At 34.9% G+C, this 25420-nt stretch overlaps 1 protein-coding gene across 1 annotated transcript in view; it reads left to right on the forward strand.

The window, feature by feature from the left end:
• RAB11FIP2 (RAB11 family interacting protein 2 (class I)) overlaps window positions 1-24715 on the forward strand; it is a 29970-nt gene extending 5255 nt beyond the window's left edge. Inside the window, exons 2-5 of the mRNA XM_009708172.1 lie at window positions 6681-7120; window positions 7792-8254; window positions 20530-20575; window positions 24312-24715. Of these exons, the coding sequence (XP_009706474.1) occupies window positions 6681-7120; window positions 7792-8254; window positions 20530-20575; window positions 24312-24539 (1177 nt within the window). The 3' untranslated portion in view covers window positions 24540-24715. The remainder of the gene's footprint in view (window positions 1-6680; window positions 7121-7791; window positions 8255-20529; window positions 20576-24311) is intronic.
• Window positions 24716-25420: the final 705 nt, after the last annotated feature.

Below are 25420 nucleotides of genomic sequence, written 5' to 3' on the forward strand. Positions count from 1 at the left end.
CCCCCCCCCCCCCCCCCCCCCCCCCCCAAGTTGTGTCAGTGTTGTAGAAAATGCTTATTTGAGCATAATAGAGTGAAGGAATCTTAGCCTTATTGAAGATACTTCTCCTCTGCTTATATTGATCATATAAAATAGTCAAAACCAGCTTCTCAGCAAACAAACAAACAAAAAGAATTAACGATTGACCACGATCAATACCCCTTATTCTTTAATATTTTAAGCAGCACTTATTCTTTAGTGCTGCTGAGCTTCCTGAAAGATATGAAAATTGTGTGATTTCCTCCAAATTAATGTGAATTCCTTCTTGGCAGCCTCCCTCTTGGATATGGACAGGTTTCCCCTTCGGCTGCCTCTGCTCTGTCCTCTCTCTCATCTGTAGCAGCGTAAGCAAGAGGCAGGCACCCGAGTAGGTGGCTTCGAATTCAGCTTGAATTATGAACAAGAAAACAACTAGTAAATAGATAGTATGTCATGGGCTCAGTGCTTGTCAACAAGTAGTGCCTTTTTAAAAATAATTCTACAAAATTTAACACTTCATAAATATTATTTACTAATTTTGAGTCTTAAATGTAGTTTAAACCAGAAAAATGCTTTTTAGGTGATAAAAGTCAATAGTAGTGGAAATGGCAGGCTGTAACAGAAATTACGAAAATGTTGTGGTTAAAGTAAGAGAAAAAACTCGTTCCACCCGAGTCAAAAGTGGGAAGAGTAGTAACTGAGAAATTTGTTAAAGGTGCAGAAATAATGAGCAGCCTAGAGGATCCATATAGATTTGTGCTGTTGCTTTCATGGTACCACTCCGTAAATGTAAAAAAAAAAATCAAAATGAAGGAAGGTTAGTAGTGAGGAACAGAAGAGAAAGATGGTTATGGGGGAAAACAAGAAGTTGTGCCCAGTTGTAACTTTATGGGACTATAGCAATATTTTAAATTATCTAGTAATATTCCCAGCATTTACATTTTGACAACAAATGCAAGCACATCCTCTGAATAAGTCATAGTTCTGAGTCAGAGTTTGAGTGCCATCTGAATTGAAATACTTCTCTATTTTCTGTGCACACATACACATGCTTTCACACACACTCAACTGAAATAACTGGCCTTATTTCTCATACCTTCAGTTACTTTGTTTCTAAAATAAAAGTATTCATACGTAGTCTTTAGCCAAAATAATAAGTAAACCAAGACCACTTTCATTACTTTGATTCCAGTCAATGTCAGCTAACACCTTAGTAATGGTGTTGTGATATGTGTCAGTTCCCATATGTTTGTGATGTTACGATGTCACTCTGTAGTATTTGTTTTTAAACTCTACTTTGTATATCTCATTTCAGTTGGCTTCCAGAAAGAAATAGTGTTCATCTTTGTGAATGTCATCACTTAATTTAATAAATAGTCTGTTTTCTTCATTTCTCTTCATACGCAATATAGTCTTTGCTCAGCCCCTTGCCTTAATTTTCCTACTTACTGACTTTTGGGGCAGTCTTTCAGTATGGTATCTGAATGATTTATCACAAAACATACTTCTGCATTTTTCAAAGTGCATTTGCTGCTAATGAAACTGTTAGACAGGTCTGTGCTTTGGATGTTGTTTTTTATCCATTAGCTGTGGACATTTATGTGAGTGGGATTTTGTGAACCCAGTTTCTTCACTGTATCTAGCTTGAACATAGTAATCTAAGATGAAGAACTACTTCTTTCCCATGGCAGCTGATGGACATGTTCTATCATTGGGATTTTGATGATCTTTTATAAGGATAGTTTTAGAAGTACCTGCTGGTGTAGAAAATTCTCCTCACCACTGTGTAGCAGGTTAAAGTTGCTTAGCAGATCAGGATGCTGATTTTACCTGTAAAATCAAGGTTAGAAGCCTTGTGGATGCTGTGATGATTATGTGGCTTTTTGCAGAATTCCTTCAGTAATTTGTGAATTAAAATCAAGATTTTGCAAAAATCTTTGGATGCAATCTAATGATTTCAGCAAAGCAAAATTAGATCAGCTCGATAGATATTTACGGGTAGAGTCAAAGCAGAGTGGTGTTTTTGAAAAGCAGTAAAATGAGTGGGAAAATTCCTTTAGTACTTTCCATTTTTGGCACTGGCAAGAAGACAGAGTCAGAAAGTCATCTGTCATGCATAGGTTGAATGTGCTGGCTAGAAGATTTCTAATTCTTATTGAAATTGGTAGACAGGTATCCCAGTGGTTTTAGAGGCTGTTAAGGTTTTAAGTATATAATTAAAATGTAATTAAAATTACATAGTTTTTTTTTCTTACCCATACTGTTCTATTTTTTTTACCCATACTGTCAACCTATCCTGCTCACCCTTATGTGGCAAGTGGAATAGGTTGAGTGATGCTATTTCAAAGAAGGGAGAGGGCTAAGGCTTGGAACCGTCAAATTCTGTGGCAGATTTGAAGAATAAGACATGACAACATCAGCTTCCTGCTATTAGGAGAAGAGAAACAAGACACTGGTTTCAAAATATTTGTTGAATGCAGGATGAAAAGTGCACTGAGAATAGTATAGATACGCAAAAGTGAGTTGGAAAATCAAGTTAATAGGTAAAAAATGAAATCAGAAGGGGAGGAAAAGAATGATTGAAGAAATTGTGTTGAAAATATGAGTATATTTGTAGATTGCTTGCTATTTAGATGGAATAGGCCGGCGAGAATTTTATAACTTGCTCATTTATAGTAACAGTTTTCTCCTTCACTCTTCCTGTCTGTCTTTACTAAGGTAAAGGGTTCAGTACCGCTAATACTACACAATTTACTTTAATAGTATGCAGAAGATGGTTATTGTCTTTCTTAGAAGTAAGGGAGTTTGCTTTTTCCACCCCTAATTGTAGGTATGGCAAAAATTGAGTAATTTTGTCATGGTTAGAAAATAACCATGTTTCTTCAGACAGAGGTTTATTTTTTTCAGGGCTGACTGGTCAGCAGGATTTTTCCTACTCAACCTTGAATGCTGAGCTTCTCTTTACGTGTTCAAAAAAAATTATCAGCATACAGAGTGGCAATTTATATAATACTTAGAAAATAAAAATGATCAGAAACCTGTGCAAGACAGATGAAGCCCATTAGTACACTCAAAAACAGATGAGAAAAAAAAGCAAAAGTTGTTCTGATGGAAACCATAGGGGAAAAGTCAAAATTAGAGGATGTATGGAGGACGTTGTCCTACAAAACATTTGAAGGTGAGAGCAAGAAGTATGAATGTGATTCAGAAGACAATAGGGCTTCCTTTGAAGTTGGGAAAATTTGCCAGACTTTGTACAAGGTCTGTTTAAATAAAGACTGACTGCGAGACTGGATGTAATATTTGGTTATTAAATAAAAGGGCATCTGCTCTCATAAAAGCCACCCTGTTTTGTTCATGTATGTTATTGGCTATTTTCCTGCTTTGTACAGGCTTCTATAGAATAAGCTCATGGCAGCCTGACAAATGGAGCATTTATTGTGGCTAAAAGTACTGTAAACAAAACCAAAATAGCAAGTTTTATTGGCTTTTGTAATGCATTACAATTTTTTTAAATTGGCAGTGGTATAGTGGAATTTAGTATTTTAGGACCCAAATGTTGTTATCTGAAAAGAGCGGACTTCATTTTCCAATTCTTTTTTTCTATTATGTACAGTGCTGTTTTTTCTATTTGTTGCTCACGCCCATGTGTTGTAGAAACAGATTCTAATAAGAAACATTTACAGAGTCAGTTGCTCATTCACGTGCAGCTCCACACAAATGGATTGCTTGCATTTGTTCTCATCTGTTTAAAAAAGTAATTATTTGCCTTTGAATTTGAAGAAAATCATGATTTGAGTCTGCTTCTCATATTGTCTTGTTATGAGCTGAAGCATATGGAACCTTCATTATAACTAAACCAAGATAAACTCTCCAAGGTAACAAAGAAACATCCTTGAAATGCCTATGAAAATTAAATATCTGTCTTTTATACAAAGATTTGATCCAGCAGTCATCATTCCACTGAACAGAAGTTCCACTGAAGTCCAGAGGAATTTTGCTGTAGTAAAGAATTTATGATAAATTCTGTTGGAATCAGTAGTAGTGTTGAACCTGGTCCCAGCAGGTATGAGGTCCAGTCCCTTTTGCTGTTCTGTTATCTTCCTAGGGTAAGGAGAGTTTCTTTGGTTTCCCAGCTGAACTTATTTTTAGTGTCAAGTTCGTCAAGGTCTTCTTTGAAAACAAACGTACAAGCTGCAAAGGCAATGTATTAGTTGTATGCTGAAATTCCCTTCTTCAGACCTGGTGAATGTCAAAATAGTATGTGGAGGTATGCCGTTAACAGGTGAGTACTGGTAGTGACACAGAGTGGTTGTTGATTCACGATACAAATGTCAATAATTGAGTTAAATTAAGTTTTAAAAGAAAAGACTTTCTTCCACACAGCAAAAACTTAAGAATTTATGTCTTGATATTGTTCTAAAACAAGTTAGCAAGTGTCATACATCAGTTTGAAATTTTGTATTCCTAAGTAGAAACGTGACAATTCAGCAATGTTGTCAGAGATAGGGTATTAATGTTTGAGACCTGTGAGGGGAGGGAAAGATGGCGAAGGGGAGTTATGTTTTCTTATGGTAGCCATTAAATTTAAATGTCAAAAAGTGAGGTACTCTCTGCCTATTAAGCCTCTTAAAACACTCATAAGCCTTATTTATGTTTATGTTTATGTTTAGTGTCTGTCTGAGGAATCATGGGGAGGACTTTTGCAGTTTCAGGGTGGTTTTTGGTTTGATTTTTTTTTTCTGCACAAGCAAGATCTGTCTGAGCAATGGCTTGCTCATTATAGCTGTGTACTGTTTTTATTTTTTTAAGAGAATATATGTATGAAGAAGATTTTTAAAGAAAGGCTATCTTGTCTTCCAGTTTTTGCAATATTATGTATGACAAAAAAAGATTTACTCTTGGTTCTGTTGTGTGTTTTCTGTAACCACCCTATAGATGACTTTCTGGAATCAGTTACCTAGAAGTGAAATGTTATTAACTAAAAGGAAAAATAATCCATCTTCTTCAGACATATAACGTATTTCAGGTTTTGCATTTCATTTAAAATACATAAATGAAGGTACCTCACAACAGAAGAAAAACTTTCTTCCTAAAGGTTTAGTGGTCCTCCTACCAGTTTGAACTTCTGGATCTACTGGTCTGGATTCGAGTTGTCCAGTGCCAGGACAGGGAAGGTCTGATACTTCTTAACTATTCTGGTTTCATAAGGGATATAAAACCTTTTGGACATCACAAAGCAGCAAAAAAAGTTGTAATACTCTTTATCCTTTCATTATTTCTTTGGAGGGTCAGTTTTAGAAGTATTTTCTCGACTCAGAAAATAGTATCTCTGCCTGAAAATTTGATTTCAGCTGTCAGGTTTAAAAATATTTATGAAATCTGAAAGGAAATTGAGGGTTATTTTTCTCCTTTCCTGACCTTGTTTTCTATATTTGACAGTACTGAATAATGTATGTGTAACTGCATAATCAATTTTGCATCTGTGCAGATAGGCAATTTCATTTCTTAGTCTCCAGTTCAAAAGTTACTTCATCATGATAATGTGCAGTTGTGCATGCGTGATACTTCGTCATGATAATGTGCATGCGTTTCTCCTGACAGTGGGTTTAGAGTGCTGCTTTGGAGCTGGTGCATCTGAAATATGCCCTTTTGCCCTTTTTGAAATAGGAAAAGGCTATTGATGATGGGTGTGGAGAAAGGATTGTCTGTTATTCATTTAGGTGAAGCTGTGGAGGAAGACTGAGCCTTAAGTCTGCAGATGCTTCCATGGGACAATGGAGCACAATAGGGAATGAATAAGATACTTGGATAATGGTAAAACCTTTGTTGGACTTGGGAAAGAAGCACACTTGGCTTTTTGAAACAGATGATCACACCTTGGATCTCTTTTCAAGGAGTGAGGGTTTATGTCATGGTTCCAAAGCCTGTGGAGATATTTCTGAAGTTAGTCCTACTCATGACCTACAGAAGAAGGGACGGCTGTTAGATACACCTACGTGCTCACTGGTCTGCCAGCAGTGCTCGTGGAGTTACTGTCAACATCAGCAGGGGTTGCAGGTGCAGAACCGAAATGAGAGTTGGCTCTTCAGGGGTCTCACATACTTCTTTGCTAGTGCAGTTGACATTAATCTTAACCAGTGGTTAGAAGGAAGGGGCAGAGGGGAAAAGTGTTTGCTAGCATATAAACCTGAGCAAAATCAAAGGAGAAAAGGTTACTAAGTGAAATATTTGCCACATAGTATACATTCAGGTAATATATATCACCGCTAAATGAAGACCACTTGAAAAATATAAAGTGTTCTTTTAAATAGCAAAATAAAATGTATTTGTGTTCCTAATTAACATTAGATACAAATTTTCCTATGTAAGTGGATGTGAAACCCGTTAGCTTTGATGTTTAGAAGCTTCCACAGAGTTGATTTTGGTTCTTGAAATTGGTGAACACTGCAAAGAGCTACATGCTTTCTTAGTTATTAAGTTTTCTCTTCAAAAACAAAACATAGACAAAAAAGTTTTCCAGTACAGGAATGTTTTAATTTTTGGTATGGAATTTGGTTTACATATTTTAAATTATACTGGCCACATATATTAACCAACTAATAAGTTTAATGAGTAGCCTCCATAAAACACAACTTAACTTGCTCTTTTTCTCTTTTAAGGTGGTTTCGCCTAGAGTCCAGACAAGGGAAGAGAACTAAAGACAGAGGAGAAATAAAGGTCAATATTCAATTTATGAGGAATAACATGACAGCAAGTATGTTTGATTTGTCAATGAAGGACAAAACCAAATCCCCTTTTGCTAAACTAAAAGACAAAATGAAGGGTCGAAAAAATGATGGGACCTTTTCAGATACATCCTCTGCAATCATCCCAAGTACTCACATACCTGATGCAAACATAGAGGTATGTAGTGGTGAAGTACAAATGAAATCAAAACCAAAAAAACCTTTCCTTTTGGGACCTCAGCGGCTATCCTCAGCTCATTCAATGTCAGATTTAACAGGATCGCATGTCTCCTCAGAAAAAATGAAATCCAGCACAGTTGGCTACTCTCATCTTTTCAGGCGTCAGCTAGAGTCTTTTGGTTCAGTTGATGAAGGTGAGTAAAACTCATGGCCATTATAATTACAGTTCACTGTTATTAGAGCATTCAAAAGTCTGTTTCTTTATTTTATGAAGCAATTACAAGGCCAAAAAGTTAAGAATTGCTGGTAGCCTGTTTTTTTTTCACTTCCATATTTGGTGGTAACTCATAATTGCTATTACTGAGCATAAGAAATAAGTTATATCGGTCATAATGTATGGTAATTTAACACTTTTCTTCTTATGTCCTCATTTGAGAGTATGTTGTAGTGAAGCATTGCATTCTAGAGGGAACTCTAGGCAAAACAGTGTCTTGTGAAAAATAAAAGTCTGTTTGAAAAGTTGAAAACCACCACTAAAGTTCTGAACCTGATTTATGCAAAGAAATGAAAATACTTTGCATTGTTCAAAGTTATTTTGCAGCAATGGACTACTGTTACTATCTGGAATGACACACTAGTCATAGCTATCTTCTTTGTAGAACAAAATTTTTACACAGGAAACAAAAATTTGCTGTAGTATCTATCCATAAACATTTCTGAACCATGAAGTCAAGGCCACAGCTGTTCTTTTTTTGTTCTTTTAAATTGCAGAGCTTCTAGACTTAAGCTAAAATGGGTTCTCTGCATGTCATGAACTGTGATAGAATGTCTCATTGATAATGTACTAATAACAGATTGTTTACAGGGAGTCTAAAATCTCCACATAGAAGAACATTAAGCGTTGATACTTCTAAGATGAACCAGCTTGACAGCACAGTTGATGAAACTGCACTTGAAGCACAAAATGACCCATTTACCAATGTGAGCGCTTCATTACCCCAAAAATTTGCTACACTGCCAAGACAGAAGAATCCATTTGAAGAAAGCCCAGCAGCATGGGATCAAAACATAAGTCTGTTTTCCAAACCTGTTGAAATCAGAAAAGAAATTAAAAAAGAGAAAAAGGAGAAAGTTAGTCTTTTTGAAAGAGTGACTGGGAAAAAAGATAGCAAGAGGTCAGATAAACTTAGCAATGGAGGATCAGACAGTTCTACTGACTTGAAATCACCTAGTGCGTTTGGTGAAACTCATCAGGAGAGTTTTGATTATGATTCGACCAATCCGTTTATGGCAAACTTCAAGCCTACGAGCATGTTGCCATCTTCAAGGTATGTTTTTGCTGTATTTTGATCTGATATCTCGAACGTTATATGAATGAAAATGTGAAGTGCTGAAGAACACAGTCTTTGTGCTTTATATACGTTTATATAATTGCTTATCTGTTTCTAAGTAAAAGTTATGAACTTTTTATATAGTTTGATCTTTTCTTATTTCATTTTGAACTTACACTTATTTTACTAATACGTACTGTGAATGTTCTTGGGTACTTGCGTTTGTGGAAGACCTTGTTCGTGTTTCAGAATGGATTCTTCCTGAAAGTTTTCTGTTTTCACGGAATGCTCATTGCTAATTATCACACTGCCCTGAGTGAGATTTTGAGAGGGAAAGATTTCAGGTCTAAGGGAAAGATGAAATGGAATAAATAAAAGGGTGAAGAAAATGTGAGTAATGAAAACAAATCCTGTGGATGCCACCATTTGGGGAAAAAAAAGGATTTAGATTCTACGTCTTAGAGCACAAGAATTAAAGACCATTCTATTCTAAATGAGAGCACCCACATGGGCACTTACGACGCTTGAATTCATTTGGCTCACTGTAGCTTTGCTGGGTTCCTGTGTATTCGAGTCATTGCACCAAGAGGACAGTTTATGTGTTAAGCAGAGTGAATTAAGTTACTGGGGCTGATAAGAAACTTTGATTTAAATAATCCATTTTAATCTTTGTTTGTCTATTACAGTTTACTTGTTTTCCTTAAAAAAAAAAAAAAAAAAAATGTATCCCACAGTTAACTTCCTTTATGGCTTTTGTTTGTTAGTGAGGAAGATGTAGTCTCTCTCTTTCTATATATATACACACGTGCCACATATACTGTTCCCAATAGATAAATGTTTACACAGTTAATTATTTAAATTTTATTCATTTACATTCTTGGTTTTTTCTGTATATTAATGCCAGAAATTAACAGTTCTTTTTTTTTCAAGGTAATGATTAATTTCTACTTAATGACTTAAATTTGGTAGAAATTGAATTTAAAATTAAAATTCTCCAAACTGGAATTTTAAGGCTGTAAAATAAATCACTGTTTTTGGTTCTAGCAAATTTGCCTTTTCCCTGTCTATTGATTCCTTAATTAATGACACAGTAGTATTTTCTTAAAAAAAAAAAGTAATTCGTTTCTTGTTATCTTGTTCTTTAAGATTTTTAGAACAGATTGATCTTATTGTGTACCAACTCAGTTTTATTCATAGGTTAGAATGCATGCACTCCTGCTTTAAACTTATAATCATTTTCTCAACAACAGTAATCACGGATGTGAATTAGATAAATGAACTGAAATGAAACTGCTATAGAAAAGATTCGCTTGCTAGAAGCTCATACAGACTTCAATGAATTATCTTCTTAGCGTCTTCTATGAGTCAAGTCAGTTCCTAGTGTCTTAAATAACATGTTTACAGACAGAGTCTTAGAATATTATTTATTTAATAAAGGATTTCTCTAGATTAGAGTAAGGTTAGGATGTAGCTTGGTTTGTCAGAAGTTAAACTTCCATTTAAATAAGCTCCTTTAAAGAGAAGTAATTTAAATAACAATTAAAATTACATAGCATTTAATTTTTTTTTTAAATGAAAAAATGTATTCAGGCAGATGCTAGATATAAGTAGTGAAATCTTTTGAAGTTCTTGAATGCAGCAGATCTTGATAAATATAAATCTTTAATGGTAATCATGATGGACTTTTTTTTTCTTTATTTTGTAATTAAAAAGCTCATCACAGTGCCCATTCAGAAGGACTCTAGTCATTTGTTCCCCCTCTTTGTATGAGTCTCTTTTACTAGTTCTTGACTTTTATGTAAACATAAACTTTTGATAAGACAAATAGCTCTTCTGTTATTTTTTTAAAAAGCTAAAAATAGTAAACATTTTGACCTTTTCCATAAGACAACTATTTGGAATAATGTCTAGCACTCAATAACTTAAGTTAGAAGCTCTCGATTTTTATATGTTCCAGTATTATGTTCTGTGAGACCATTTTAGAATAAGTTCACTTTCTTTCAAATGTATCTTGTACAATGATTTTCTTTTGAAGTAGAAACTAATACAAAATGTGCATATTTAATAAGTTTACTGTTTAAGTTTACCTTTTATCTGTGGAGGATTTGTTGAATAGAATCCATTTTTAATTTTTTGAACTAGTAATACTGTGAAGAAAGAATTGTATAAATCTCTGGGCACAAAATAAATGAGGTTGAGTAAAAAAGTCGGTATGTGGAAAGCATACACAGGGAATTTAGACTTTGTTTTTTATTTACTCAACATGCTATTAAGCTCTTTTGGATGGATACTATTTCTGCAAGTAAACCAGGCAGTATCTTTTTAGTAAGGTGTGTCCAAAATCAGTGTTCTGCGCGGATGAGGAGTTTGCTTTGCAGCTGGATCTCCCAGTTAACCCCACTTAGCTAAGCCTTGGTTTGAGTGATGGGAATGGTCCTGGGACATGTGAACTGGATTCCTGTCAGATGAAGCTCAACTGGAAGATGTATTCCAGAAGCACACTGTAGCCACAAAAGGGCATTTAGTCCATGAGACCAGGCTGGAGATAGTGCAAAGTGGAGGGGAAAAAAAACCAACACAGCAACCCTCTTCACCCACCCTCAAAAAGAATTGACCAAATGCAACTCCTTCATGTGCATAATATGAAGGTCAGGTTCTTAGCACCAATGAACCTATGTCTTTTCATAGTTAGTGGGAGTCTTTTCAGTGACTTTGGTGAGCTTTGGGTCAGGCTCGAGTCCATCCTAATGAATTGTGTTTGGTAGTGTTGACTAAGCAGTAATGCTGTGCAGGACAGCAGCTCGTAACAACATCACCGACTGATGTCTAGGTGAGTTGTAGAACAGTTGCTGAACAGCCCTTCACCCAAGCAATTATTAAGTGCTAACTGGCTGTATGCATACTCTGTTGCTAATTACTCTTATTTACTAATTAAAATAATGAAGATAAATACATCTTCCACGTGTTTTTCAGCTGCTGATACAAAAAATGTAGAAGTGGTTCAGCAACAGTTAGAGGATTTTTTTTCCTATAAGCAAGTATCTCAGGATTGTTTGGAAATTATTATTTATTTTTATTACTAGTGTTTATTATTGTTATTTCAAGAAGGTTTAAGAGGTGTTTTGGAAAAGCAAAACAAAACCTGCCTGGTTTGTGTATAATAGTAGTTGTCAGGAAATCACAAAATATGGACCCCTAATTTCTTTTAATCTATGCTCTGGCAAAGGCTTGTGCTGTGACTTTGGCTAAATGACTTAGTCTTCCTGCTCCTCATCTGTAAAATGGGGATGATATTTTGTTACCTCTTACAAATGCTGAGTGGATAAATTAGTATTTTTTAAGGGTTTTATAGATACAGTATTACGTAAGTGTTAAGATTGGGGGGGGGTTTATTGTCTGGTGTAAGTGTAATATAGATATTTATGAGCTGATTTCTTGACAATTTAAAAATGCTGCGGTTTCATAGTGAAAGAAGAAACCATGTTTTTGCAAATATTACGAAATCTGTTAGTTCCAGAGGGTTTATATCGTACAGCCAATGAAGAATTTTAAAGCACGCAATATGTCCAGTATTTTTAGCCAGCATTTGCCAATAATACTTCTGTCTCTACTTCTTAATCCACTGCTTTGAAACTTTTACCTAATATTATCTTAAATTGCGTTCATTCTTACAATTACTGCTACCATCATGGCTCTCAAGAGGTTAATTTGCAGTCAAGAGCCACGTGGATTTTGTATTGAACACAATGAAAGAGATTGAGGGTACTCCTGAAAAACAGGGATTGTTTTCTGCCTTGATCAAACCTTGTGCATCATTTCTCTGAAATTGTTTGTGTTTAGGAAAATACACTACAGTAGGCTAATAAACTGATGTGAAAATTTCTCAATTTACACCACTTGACAAGCGCTAAAAGAAAAGCATCTTTAATTTTAATGTGTTATTAGGACCTTTTTAGAGAGATTGTAGAAGTTATTAACAAGGTCCTCTGAGACAGGAGACGAGTAATTAACAAGACCTACAGAAAGAGAGTTTAGGTAATTAACAGGATTTTAGGCACTGGACACAGGGAAACAAATAGTCCAATATTTAAAGCTGACAGGTTGTTACTAGTCTGATCAAATTCCAGATCTGGGAAACTGAGTTGATAGGTGTTTGGGAGCTTTCTAAGAAGCATTATGTATAAAAAAAATATACACACATACACAGACAATATAAGCGTGTATCTGTATATGCATATATGTATGCATATATGTATACATATATATAGAGAAGCATTAAAAAAAACCTTTTAAAGTAGCACTTCCATGACCTAAGTATTGTTAAACTTAGAGAAAAGAAGATAAAGCTTTTGCCTATGTACTGGTACTTTATCTCCAGTTCTGGCAGTAAATATGTTACATTCTAAGCAATGTGGAAGATGGGATAGTGGAGGAGAAAGAAACACGTATCTTACTAGGATTCACTGTAACAGTTATGAATAATGCTTATATTTGTAACATTAGTTATTGGTCAGTTGGAGCATAAAATGCAATTGTATTATTTAATTTTCTTCTGTATTGTTTTAGTCCTTCAGCCTTTTTTAAAAATTAGAACTCCAAAAGAAAATAAAGAAAAACAAAACAAAAACAAAACAAAACCAAACGAGAAACCCAACCCAACCCTTAAACTCATCTCTTTTGTATCTTTCTGCTTTGTCTGTCATTTCAAAATGTGGTCATGTATGTGGTCATTTTCTTTAACCTCTCTCCCACATACTGTCATCACACGTAGCTGTTAGAGCTGCCTGCGTCTCCAGTGTTGCCTGTTCCAAACAAATCAGTATCTGCAGTTTCATTTTTCCCAATGGATGCAGTGTTGGAAATACCAAAATGCAGAGATATTGCTTATCTGTGTTACTAGATCTGGAAGAAAACCAAACAAGTGAGGTTCCATGAAAACAAGTGAGGTTGATAACCGTGATGTGTTCAGATCACATTAAATTGTTAAATCTAAAGAACAGCTGATGTCTGTTACGTTTCAGCAAATATTAAAATTTCATACGTGTGATGGTCAACTAGTTAAAGAAGCTTTTGTGAAATCATGGTGTTACTCTGACTTTCTAGGTTGCTGCTTGTAAGTTGAACTCTGTTGGTAGACCAAGTGCCTGGCTGTAGTCAACTGCAGTTGTAAAGTAAAATCTGTTAGCTTAAACCACAGTGAAGATAAGTTATTAGTGCAATAACTTGAACATCATCAAAGATAAATGACTGTTAAATGGTTTCACTCTCACCTGTAACATGTGATGTGTCGGGGGCATATAGTTACTGACCACAGCTCCATTGGAATGAACCCTGGAAGTTGCCTGATCAGAGCAAAGGGTTGTGTAGTGGGTGTGTATTTCTTTACCAAGTAGGTCATCCTTTTCCAGTGTACAATATAACTCACTATTTTTAATTTTTTTATGCACAGTTCAGAAGTGTTGATCTCTAACAAGTTTATTACTGTGCATGCTAGAGTTGTAAAAGTCTGTTCCAACATTTTAGTGTATATTGCTCTGTTAGTAAAAGAATATCAGGTGAACTATGCTATTTTCAGACTTTTGTTTCCTCTGTCAGCATTAGCATGTCTTTCGCGTTGCTCTTCCTGAAATGAAAAGATCTTTTTAAGTTCTCTACTGAAATTTGACTAGACATTTCTAGTTGACTGTGATTATCTGTAGTCTAGGTAGAATACTGATAGACTATGACAATGCATTAATTAAACTGTAAACTGTTAATATTTGTTAATTCGATGTGGTAAAGCTGTCGGTAGAACATTATTTCAACAAAACAAGTACATTACAGGTATGTGAGAGGTAACAGGAAACTATAAAGCAAGAAGTTGTGTGAGGATTCGTAGTCTCTTGGTCTATCCTGCCAAGACTGTTATTGTCCAGTTTAGAAAGATCACTGCATGTAATGGGAGAATAATACTGAAATCTTGCCCAAAGCTACTGCAGAGCAGTGGTCACAGTATTTGGGATATCGCTAGGGTGGTTTGGAGCAATCAATTCCTAGAGAGATATTGGAGAAATACTTACTGTTTATCTTGACCTTTGCAGACTCTTCACCAGCAATCACCTACTCCTAATTAGTTGTCTGGTTAGGACCATTGTTTTGAAAGTTCATCCTGCTGGCTGCGTGACAAGAGTTTTTTCAAGCTTTCATTGTCTGTTGTTGCACATTAGGGCATGTGAAATCTTTTCTGAGTGGCTGCGCAAGGGATATTATCTATCCCAAGGGAGAACGCACTGCCTGTTCTGTTTTCTTAAAAAAAAAAATTAAAAAAAATTAAATAGTTATATCCAGTTTCTTTATTAATAAATGCAGAAGCTGTGTAAAATTGATGAACTTTTTTTTTTTTTCCTCTTTCATTATAAGAACTAAGAATTAGTTCTGGGTTTTTTTAAGCATTTAAAAATGGTTCTGGACATTTCAATATAAAATTTTACTTTAGGGTTGTTTCGTTTTTAGTTTAAGTTATAGATCTCTAATAGTAGGGTCTTCTAGTGGAGGTGCTGGCACAACTTTTAATATAACAGTTCTTTAGTGGTCTCTTGAGAATACAACTTCATTAGGTTTTTAGCCATAGCACAATTGCCTAGTAAGAGGAGGAATATTTAAATGCTTAAATATATTAACTTTTTATGTGAAACTATTGTTGTTTGTTTCCAGAAACTTAAATTAAAATTCAGTTGAATATGCTGTGTGAGATCATTTTTGATTTTAGAATGTATTGTAAGTCCTGAATAATAAGTGAATTTGCACAAGTAATGTGCCCAGTGGTGTGCAAATGCTGTTGTTTTGAGATACTTACATTTTTGGAAGGAGAAAGCTAGCATTCTGATAGAACTCATGAATGCAGCTGTGTATACCTCCAGTTCCCCAGTATCAGACACCTCAGAATTGGTCACCAGCCTATTGTGGATCCAAATTAGTATCTATTTTCAAAATTAAGGTGTTTATACATAAAGCCAAATTTTTGTTAAATGCTTTGAGTTGTTTTAACTGAAAGTTACCAAGCACTGTATTCTGAGACTGTAACTTCTTTATCTCATGGAACCTCCTGCCATCTTTAAAGGGCTCCGTAGAGTGCAGTAGTATACTCAGGAACAGACCATTTCCAAAGGAGTCTATGTAAAGAATATGTAGCTTGAGAACAAGTGATTTGCAAGAAAAATGTGTCTTACATTCAAAGTTCAGGGTTTTTGGTCCAGTTTCTTAATTCTTGGCATGAGACTTTGTAGTCATATTAAGAAAATGGAGTGATAGCAACAAAACCTGATACTCCTTTTGTGTCCTCCTGAGGTTACACAAACTCTAGAAGGCTGTGGAACATGACTTGACAGCAGGACAATTTATATAGTGAAGTGTCTTAAGTGATGTTCCCCAGAATCTGATTGGGAAATAAATGGTAATATGCTTACTCCATACTTGCTTAGCTGCCAGACATGACAGTCATTCCTTCTCAGAGTATAAAGTGATGTCTGCATTGCCAGGCACAGCAGGCTAGTAATATTCTATGGAAAGCTAAGTTTCTGAATTTCATTAACTGTATCTGATTTTATTCATTTCTTTTGTTTTTCTAGTACATTGGTAATAACTTAAATTGCATCCTAATATTTCAAGGGTTTGATATGTGTTGTGAGAATCCAAAGATAAATGTATAAGCAATGTAATAAGAATCAGTGCAAAGACTGGGAAGTAGGAGTATGAATATTTCAGCTGTAATGGAAAATGAACATGGTAGAGCTTTGCTAATTGCCTGTACACGGAAGTTCCATATTAAAGGAAAAAACCTGGAAGCTCACTGAACTTATTGGTATAATGGATATTTTACAGGATGTCAAGTTAACATAGAAGACTTCAATATTTTGAATAGTAATGGTTAATGTAAAAATCCTAGTTTTAATTTCCAATAGTATATAGTACAACGATCGTATAACTAATGAAAGCAGCAAAAGGTAAGTAAAAAGCTTTTGCTCCTTAAGAAAATATGCTTTCCATACAGCATAATTTAGGAGTCTGATTCCCATTCATTATGTTGTCAGAGTAAATGGTTCAGGCACTAAAATGTTTAAATCAGTTATAGGAAAGATTTTTTTTTTTAAACATTGTTTTAATCTCTAGGCATTTAGAAGCTAAATATTTAAGCAGCCACTGGACCTAATGTTTGAATTTTTAACTACCATTAAACTTCAAGAGACAAAATTACAAGCTCCAGTCATAAACTTGAGCTTGTGATACATCCTAAACTCAACTCCACTGTGTTGAAGTTTCTGTACAAACTGCAAATACTCAGCACAGAATGTAAGTATTTTACTACCTCATAAAAAACAGGTATTATGAAAAAATAAGTAAGAGTTTCGTGTAGTTCTAATGAAATGTATTTAAATAGGGAAAATAAAAGAAAGTATAAAATAATATGCTTGCTATGATTATGAAATAGCCATCCAAAACACTCTACAGAATCAGCATTGTAGTATGTCTGTCTCCATTATTAGCTTATACTATTTTCATTTCTCATCCCTTTTCTCCCCCTAGCAACGTGGTGATAGGAAAGGGTTCTCATCTCGGATGAGCTAAAATCAAAATCCAAGCTAATAAACCCCCAGAAATTCAAACAAACTTTACTATTCAGTAAAAATGTAAGGAAAAAGTTACATACCAAGCAATAAAACAATGGATATGATTTAATCTGGTAAAAATATCTGATATAAAGTCACTTTTAAGGAAACTAATTGAATTTCCAGATGAGTGAAACAGAGGACACAACTAATTGCTGTGCTAGATTGAAAAAGTCTATTCTACATATAGTGGGATAGGGGCAAGGTAGAAGTTGGGTGGCTTGCTTGGTCAGTATCACCTGCATGATCCTACCGCAGCTGTTTTTGAATCTGTGCTGGTGTGATTGACCTCCTTTTTACTAATTCTTAACTTTCTTGAGGGTGATCAGAGTGAATGAAAGTTTATTAGTTATGAGACAAACTGTTAAAAATCATTATGGGACCTGGGACATCACCTTGAGGCACATGAGACTCCACAGTGGTGGAGAGGGGGGCTTCTTGTCCTGTCTGGATAAGTGGAAGAGTTGGAAAATTACTTGATTCCTTGAGATGGTGAGGGCCACAGGAAGAAGAAAGTAGCCAAGCTCTCTTCAGTGAGCAGGAAGAGGAGTAGTCAAGCCAGTTTGTGTAAGTTGGAAGGTATGTCCAGTGAGGAGGCGTTAGACTCGGATATAACGGCCTGGGAGTTACACACAGTGTTAATGATGATGACCCAGAGAAACCCAGTATGACTGTAGTTCTCAGAGTGGGTTGGCAGAAAGTCCATTTGTTCGAAAAGAAACGCCTTTTTACTTGTAAACTGAGCAAATTTAGTTTGGGCATAATTGAGAAAAAATAATTAGAGAATCCTACAATGCCATTTTTTTTCCAATCACTGATCACAGTAAACTGCACTCAAAAAAAACTCAAAAACACAAAGAAACTTTTTTCCGAAGCTGTGAAAATATTTTTTTTCGTGCTTCCATAGCAAAAGTTTGCTGCCAATTTATCAAACTCTGGGGAAAAAACAGAGATGGGACTATAACGAGCGCTATCACTATGAACTGTGATTGTAACACAGTGAAAAATGACATTTTTTTGGTAATTGCTTAGATCAATGATTCCAGAATGCACTTAGGAAGTCAAGAAAATGGCTGGTCAAAGGAGGCTTATGATGGTTGTATAGCATGTGGGCTGTAGTCCTAGAGACGTGTTTAAGCTATTACCAGTAAACAAGTGAGATGGTAACTTTAGGGGTGTAAAGTTAAAAATGAAATTTAAATTAAAAAATAAACGCTCTCATGAATCTCAGTACACCAGACATGCAACTCCCTCAACTGTATGCATTCATAATTTTACAGTATTTTCTTTTGAGGTATTACTTGGTCCTCAGACAGTGAGTTACAGGTACGGTGGTGAGAGCCTGCATCTCCTCACACTCACCTTGGGGTTGAATCCCTGGCGGGAAACGCTGCGGGTCTCAGCAAGGCCACGGAGCTCCCACCTTACTTAGCAGACAATCTGATTTAAAAATTGTTACATGAAATCTCAGCACCTGTTTTATTCCTTGAGCAGCAGTATATTTTCCATGTATCTCTTTAAAATATGGGTAAGAGTATCCATGAAGTTTGGGGTTTTATTGGGGAATACTTTGTTAAACAGTTTTTCATTTTTTGCAGGTCTATTCAAATTGCTTCACGTAAAATATACAGATGTGCTCTTTTGTAATTGCAGTTATAATGTGCGCAATGTCGCGGAAATGATTGCAGGTTTTTTAGCTAAAAAGAAAAAAATTAGTCGTTATTGCCAGTGATTTATATTTCTAATTTTCAGATGTAATTTTTCATAGTCAGAAATGCTGCTTTTCTTTTAAGCTGCTGCTATGAAGAGAAGTCCTAGAACTTATTTCACAGAAACTATAAAGTCATTCAAGGCAATGAAAGATCTTGCTTTTTTAACCTTTCAGAAAGTCACTCAGTTGAGCAGTCAGACCGTATTATTCTATATCTTGTCTAACATGAGGAAACAGTCCCAAAAGAAAGATATCCCAAATTAACGCCACACTTCATTAAATAGAGACATTCTTGGTTTTCACCAAGCTAATTCGATCCAGTTCAGTTAACTCATTTTTTTTTTGTACTCGGATCACGAAAGGCAGCCATGAATGAAGCAAGTTCATCATGTGTTTGACACATCAGTGTGAAACTAAAAGGCGGGCTGTGAGGGAGGGTTCCTGCCTTTAGCTTTTTAGACAATACCCGATGAAAGAGGCCCCTCATTCAAAACTGGTCTCAAGCAAACTAGGCAGACTGCTGCGGATCACTGTTACAAACAGGTATAATGGGAATTAGCCAGAACTTGATTTGTCAAACACCTCTTGATTTCTAGTTGTGACTGTTCGTGTAATCCAATCTTTATCTAACATCCTCAGTCCAGCAGATGGTTCATGGGACTTCTGTATGAGCAAAAGACTGCCTACTTTGGAAATAAAACATAATGTACAGAATAAAAAAAATTAATGTACAAAAAAAATTGTAAACAAAAAAATTTTACAGGAAAAAATTAGAGTTTACATTTTATATAGTTTACCTTTGTAAATTACATCCCTTCCACTTGTACACCAAGACATATATGGCTTATAAATTCAGATAACATTGATGAACAGTCACAAAATACATGTTCCTTCCTTTAAGCTACCTTTAAAACAAAAAAAAGTGTAAACATATTTTTGTAACTTTTTACGTTATTCTCAGTCAACAAACATCACCCTTGACAGCGAGAACATGCAATCTAACTAAATAGTAGATTCTGTGATGCAAAAGACTGATGTCTGCTGTGATGCTACCAAGTAAATAGTATTTGTGAGCCATAGCCAAATTCTGAACGCATTTCCAGAGAGTTAGTTTTGTCTCTAAACTTGCAGTAGTAAGTACATAAGAACATAGCAGCACTGATTTTTGAAGATATTTGCTAATAATTACATCAACCTGAGAGACCAATGGACCGTTTCTTAGGCTTGACACTTAGACAATGGCTGGTTTTGTCAATATCAACTGCACTTTTGCAGTTAAGGAAGAAAAAAAATCTCAACACAACAACATCATGAAATAGCTTTTCTTTTTGGGTATGTGGGATAATCACTAGGTTTATAAAATAATAGATTATTTACTCAGTTTTAAGTATGAAACAAATGTTGCTGACAGAAAATGACTTTTCAGCTCTGACTTAAGGTGGTGATCTCACTGGAATTTCAAAAGGACCTTTTTCCTCTAGCAGCTGCCATGAAATCTGGGAATTCATGTTAGTCTGCAGAGTTTTGTTGTTTTTTAACAGTCTCGTCCCAGGGACCTGTTTCCAGAATATTTCATTTAAAGTATCACTTTTTGCTTAGAAGCTCGAGGTAAGTTTAGAGATAAGAGAAGAGCTAGGGAAGCCCAATCCGTAATATCCTTTCTTGTATTTCTTAATTACTCAAATTTTATGACAAAAAGGATATGAAAAATACAAAAAATTATGAGCAAAGAATATGTTAAAATTTCCATTAACTTAGAATATTTTCCTGCTTTTCTGAAGTACAATGAATCAAGAAAATAAATAATATTAAATGTTTTACAGCTATATACCTAATTCAGTAGTGTCTTCCAGTAGATGTTTTGGTCAGATAAGAATGTGCTGCTAATATTTGGGGTTTTGATTTTTTTCCCACAGTTTTAATATGAATCCTTCTGGCATTGAGGACCTCAGGAAAACAATGGTGAGTTATGAAGTGTTATGGAATGCCATCAGTAAATGCCAACTAATTGGTGCTTGACACAATATAAGCTATTATTCTTCTTTAACCTCTTACCAGGAAATGTTGGGGGGGGTTAATTTTTCTTTTGTCATATCCAGAAAATCTAATTAGAAAATCACAGGCTTAATATAAATTTGGAAACAAAGAAGAGTTTTACCCTCAATATGTAGTGTACCTCTGGTATGATGATGTAGAGAAGAAGGGAAAAATTAGATCTTTTCACAGAAAGTAAAAAGAAAACTGTTCCTTTGGGGTATTTCAGATGATTCTAGAGAAGTAATAGTCAGGTGAGGAACTCTGTATTAGGCAATGATGTATTAATTGACCTAACAGGAGTTTCCTGTCACTATAGTCGGAGATGTGAGGACAGTCTTTAGATGGCAAATCAAAATGGAAGTAATGAACTGATATATGATAGAACTAATAATACAAATAATAAATGAACAGCCTCTCAGAAAACACTAAGAATAGAAATACTAGAAGTTATTCAAAATACTCTTTTGACTCTAAAAGTACCTAGAATAAGTTGTGTACTAAAAATCCACAGATTTCCTATGCGGTGTCTTTGTTTGAAGGAAAATGTGGTCTTACTAGAATTTGTTCTGTGAATAGATGAAATCTTTAAAAGTGGGTTTGTTTTCAATCTTTAAAATATGTAGAAAACAAGTTTCACAAGCAAGTATGACTTTGTACTGTTTGTTTTTTGCTGGTTTATGTAAATGATTTGTAATAACATTTGATGTTATTGTAAATGCCAAATTTTTTATAATGTAAGTAACTGGTGGGAGATGTCAGAGTATATGAAGGCTGCCTTTGATCAGATAGTAAACTGAATTCTACCAGGCGGTTACTTAATCTCTGACAAAACGCAACATCAAAAAAATTGATTTAACTTAGCAGCTATTGTCTGTAGAGTAACCATAATTACAGATTCTATGTGCTTGCAAATGTACTACCGCAAATCATGTAATTTATTGCTGGTAAAAGCATTGGTTTAATTCTTTTAAGAAATAAGATGTGAATTGTTTTATTTAAAGGATTTAAAGGTGATAAAAGAAATCCTTGATGATATTTCTTTTGGAATACCAGCTATCCTAAATGTCAGTTGTAGGATTATGAGGTGGTGCTCATTTAATACAAAATACAAATTAGGAGGAGAAGAAACTATATCTCAACCATAGTTTTGAATGAAACCATTTGAATTTTTTTTTTTAAATATTCAAGATTGCTTTCTAAGGTGTTTGAAGTAATTTATTATTAGGTTCTGCAATAATAGGCCTCACCAAGTTATTATATTTCTTCTTTGTGCATCACATTTAGTAATTACGTTTGTATGTCTTCTACTCTGGTGCCAACACCTGTCTCTGAAAGCAGTGTTTAAATGGGAGCAGTAGCCAGTTGAAAGGGCAGCGTGAGCTCTTTAAGGCCTAATTAAGAACTGAAAGGAAGATGAAGTAAGTAGGACAAAAGATGTGAAAGTAGCTTAGATGATATTCCCAGAGCAGAATTCCTCATTAGAACAATAAAGAGATGATCAGAGATTGCCAGGCCTTCATTTTATATAACTCCGTTTCCTCTGGCTGTCAATGTGTAGCTCAATAGTATTTTGTAGCTGAGATGATTGTTCTTTGCATAGTTTGTTATTTGGAATATTTTTTTCTTAACAATTCATTATAAGATTAATGTTCTGTATTAGAATTGTAGTATCTGTTTTCGTAAAGATACAGTTGTTCCTTAAACATTGAAGTATCACTTATTTGCTCAAACTGAATATTTAAAGTCTTCTTGACTTTAACAATATTTATTTCTAAGTACTAACATCCTTTAACTAGAATTTTCTTTTGTAATTAACGTGATAGGTTATTCCCCCAGAGATCTATATGGAGCATGTGTATGACAAAACATCTTTAAAGCATATGTATTACACACAATTTTCCAGTAAACTTTATATAATAATTAAAGACATCACTGCATCTTAATTCCTCTTCCTTTGCCAAATCAGAAAACTAGCAAACCCTATATTTTAGACATGGAACTGTTCATGATGTCTTTTCCCATGTGTACAAAAATTCAGTACCATAAAGGGAAAATTTTACTTCCTTTTTGTAGAAGAAAATGTGCTAAAAATATAATGAGCACAAAGTGAAGTTATTTTCTCTTCTCTACCTGTTGGAAATCAATTGCTAACCAATTTATAAATTTCATCATGTTAGCCATTTTAAATAAAATGGTAGTTAGTAATCACTTACAATCTTGTAACTCGATAAGTTTAAAATACTGAATATACATACATAAACATGACATTAAATATCTCAAAGGTAGTGAGAAACCCTTAAAAGCACATATTTTTGAGAGGTACTATTAGAGTATAATTGATGGAGAGAGACTGATTGATCTGTCGTACTTCAGCCTATTTGCAGCACACCATCACTTTTAATTAGGTTTATTTGAAAACTTTGGCCACCTGCGTATTTTAATGATTCGACATATGCCGATGTGCAAATATGGAGCTGTACGGAAAGAACAGGAATGGAGCATGGAAAAGGAATGCATATGACTCTATTATGTGGTGTGCTTCCTAACTGTGCAAGCTTTATCATTTTTAATTAGAAGTTTCTACTATAAACGAAAGCAATCTTGTGTTCTTCTTCTGCCCTGTTAGAGGTGCAGGATTTGAGAGGTTAGATTATTTTACTTAATTAGAGGTTCCATATCTTTTAAGTGTCTCCATTTCTGAATCAGATAAAACTTACTGCTTAGCATGTCTAACAGTGCTAATACTTTTATAAACCAACTCTCACAATCTTTTCCTCAGTTATGTATTTCCAAATATTTCATAATTTGTTTACTTAAGGTCACAGCTAATGCTTCTTGACACAGAATAAGACTTTCAGGTTTATAGTATTTTGGATCGCATGTTGCCCTTTGTTAAGGGGACTAATTTGTCCATCTGTGTTAATACCTCCACTTACTGAATCATCAGAAATCATTACACCAACAATTCTGTTTTTCCTACTGCTTAATTCTGGGCCCCTCCTGCTTTAAAGCAAGCAAGCAGGCAAGCAAGATCTTTTAGTACTACCCATTTCTGTCTTAAGTGCTCTGGTGAAAATAAGATGCAGCCTTTTAGCTTCACCTGAAATTTAAAATCGAAGGTTTTATTATTATGTGATTCAGAAACCAAGGCCTGGAGAACCACAGATGACTAAAAATAGAATATGAAAGACAGATGAGGGCTAATGTCATTTAGAGGTCAGTAAATGTTTTGCTATGATACACTCAAAATGTGAGAATTCAGGAGAGCTACAGTAGGACTTGAATTCTCAGGGCTCTTTCTCTTATTCTTCTATAATTAAGGTTACTGCATAGTTGATTTCCCAAAATGGACCTGCTAACTGTTCTTGTGGTTGCTGCTCATATGGTCATTAACTGCATATACATCTCACTGAGAACAATATTTTTTTCTGAGATGACAGTGTGGGAAGCTTCCTTTGAACTGGGCAACCTATCTCCAGTTTGCTCCAGTGGGGCTATTGGCAGGAAAAACTCCAGAGCAAACGGAGGTGTGTTGTCCAAGAGAAGCTGCTTCTGTCAAGAGGTGCACATGAGAAAAATATGAAAAGTGCTAAACCATCAGTTTGTTCAGAAGACTGAACTGTTTAATAAAATCTGATGTCTTTTTTAAACTTATCTGTAGGATGGAAATCCTTTTGACGCCACTGCAGGATACCGTAACCTTACTTATGAAGAGGTTTTGCAGGAGCTGGTGAAACATAAAGAGCAACTTAAGAAGAAGGACACCCATATTCGTGAGCTTGAGGATTACATTGATAATCTTCTTGTACGAGTAATGGAAGAAACACCTAGTATTCTCAGAGTGCCATATGAACCTTCTCGAAAAGCTGGCAAATTTTCCAAAAGCTAAGACAGTGATACTTGATGGTACTTTCTGCTGAATCCATTAGTGGAAGGAAATCACACTTTGACATTTTGACTTCTCTTCATTCCTTTTCTCCTAAGAAATTACAGGAATCAGGGGAGGACGGGACTATGGTGTTGGGTTTTTTTGATTTGTTTTTTACTCCAAACACTAGCAGGGACTGCCAAAAGTAATATTCTGTTAGATTATCTAAATAACTGTGGGGTTTTTTTCTTCTTGAAAACACCTTTAGGTACAGAATACTTACAGTAGAGTTAATAACACACATTAAATATGTCCATGCAGTTTATATAATAGTTTAGTGTTCATCATGTGACAGTTTCAAGTGGGAAGCCTGTGCTGTTATGAATGTTTTCTTGAATGATTATTGGTATTATGCAAATATAACGATTCTGATATTACAGCATGCCATTAAGAGCACTGTTTTCAAGCCAATGTAGTGTGCTTTACTAAACCTAAGTGTGGTTTGTTGCAATGGAATGTAGTTTGTTCTACACATACTAGAGGAAAACAGTGATGCACAATCTTTGCAAAGTAAATGCTGTATTCTATACAATGTGCTTTTTGTATAACAATGTAAAAAATACCATGCCATTTCAGTAATGGCCCATGCTGGAATCAGTTATTTTGCACTTAAATGCTGAATTTTGTGTATAATGATTGAACTTTGGTAGTGAGCTCATGACATAAGGTTGTTTTGAGGATCTTTTTGTATGAAGTTATTGCATGCCTTTTTATATGTTAAAGTACTATGAACAGTGTTAATAGACTCAGAGGTAGGACTGGAGAAAAGTATGGAATAAAGAGATGAATACTTTGTTCAGTCAAAGTTACCACAGTGAAAATGTAGGAGAAATGAACAGAGT

This window comes from Cariama cristata, unplaced genomic scaffold, assembly GCF_000690535.1.
Source record: "Cariama cristata isolate BGI_N322 unplaced genomic scaffold, ASM69053v1 scaffold639, whole genome shotgun sequence".
Taxonomy (NCBI): Eukaryota; Metazoa; Chordata; class Aves; order Cariamiformes; family Cariamidae; genus Cariama; species Cariama cristata.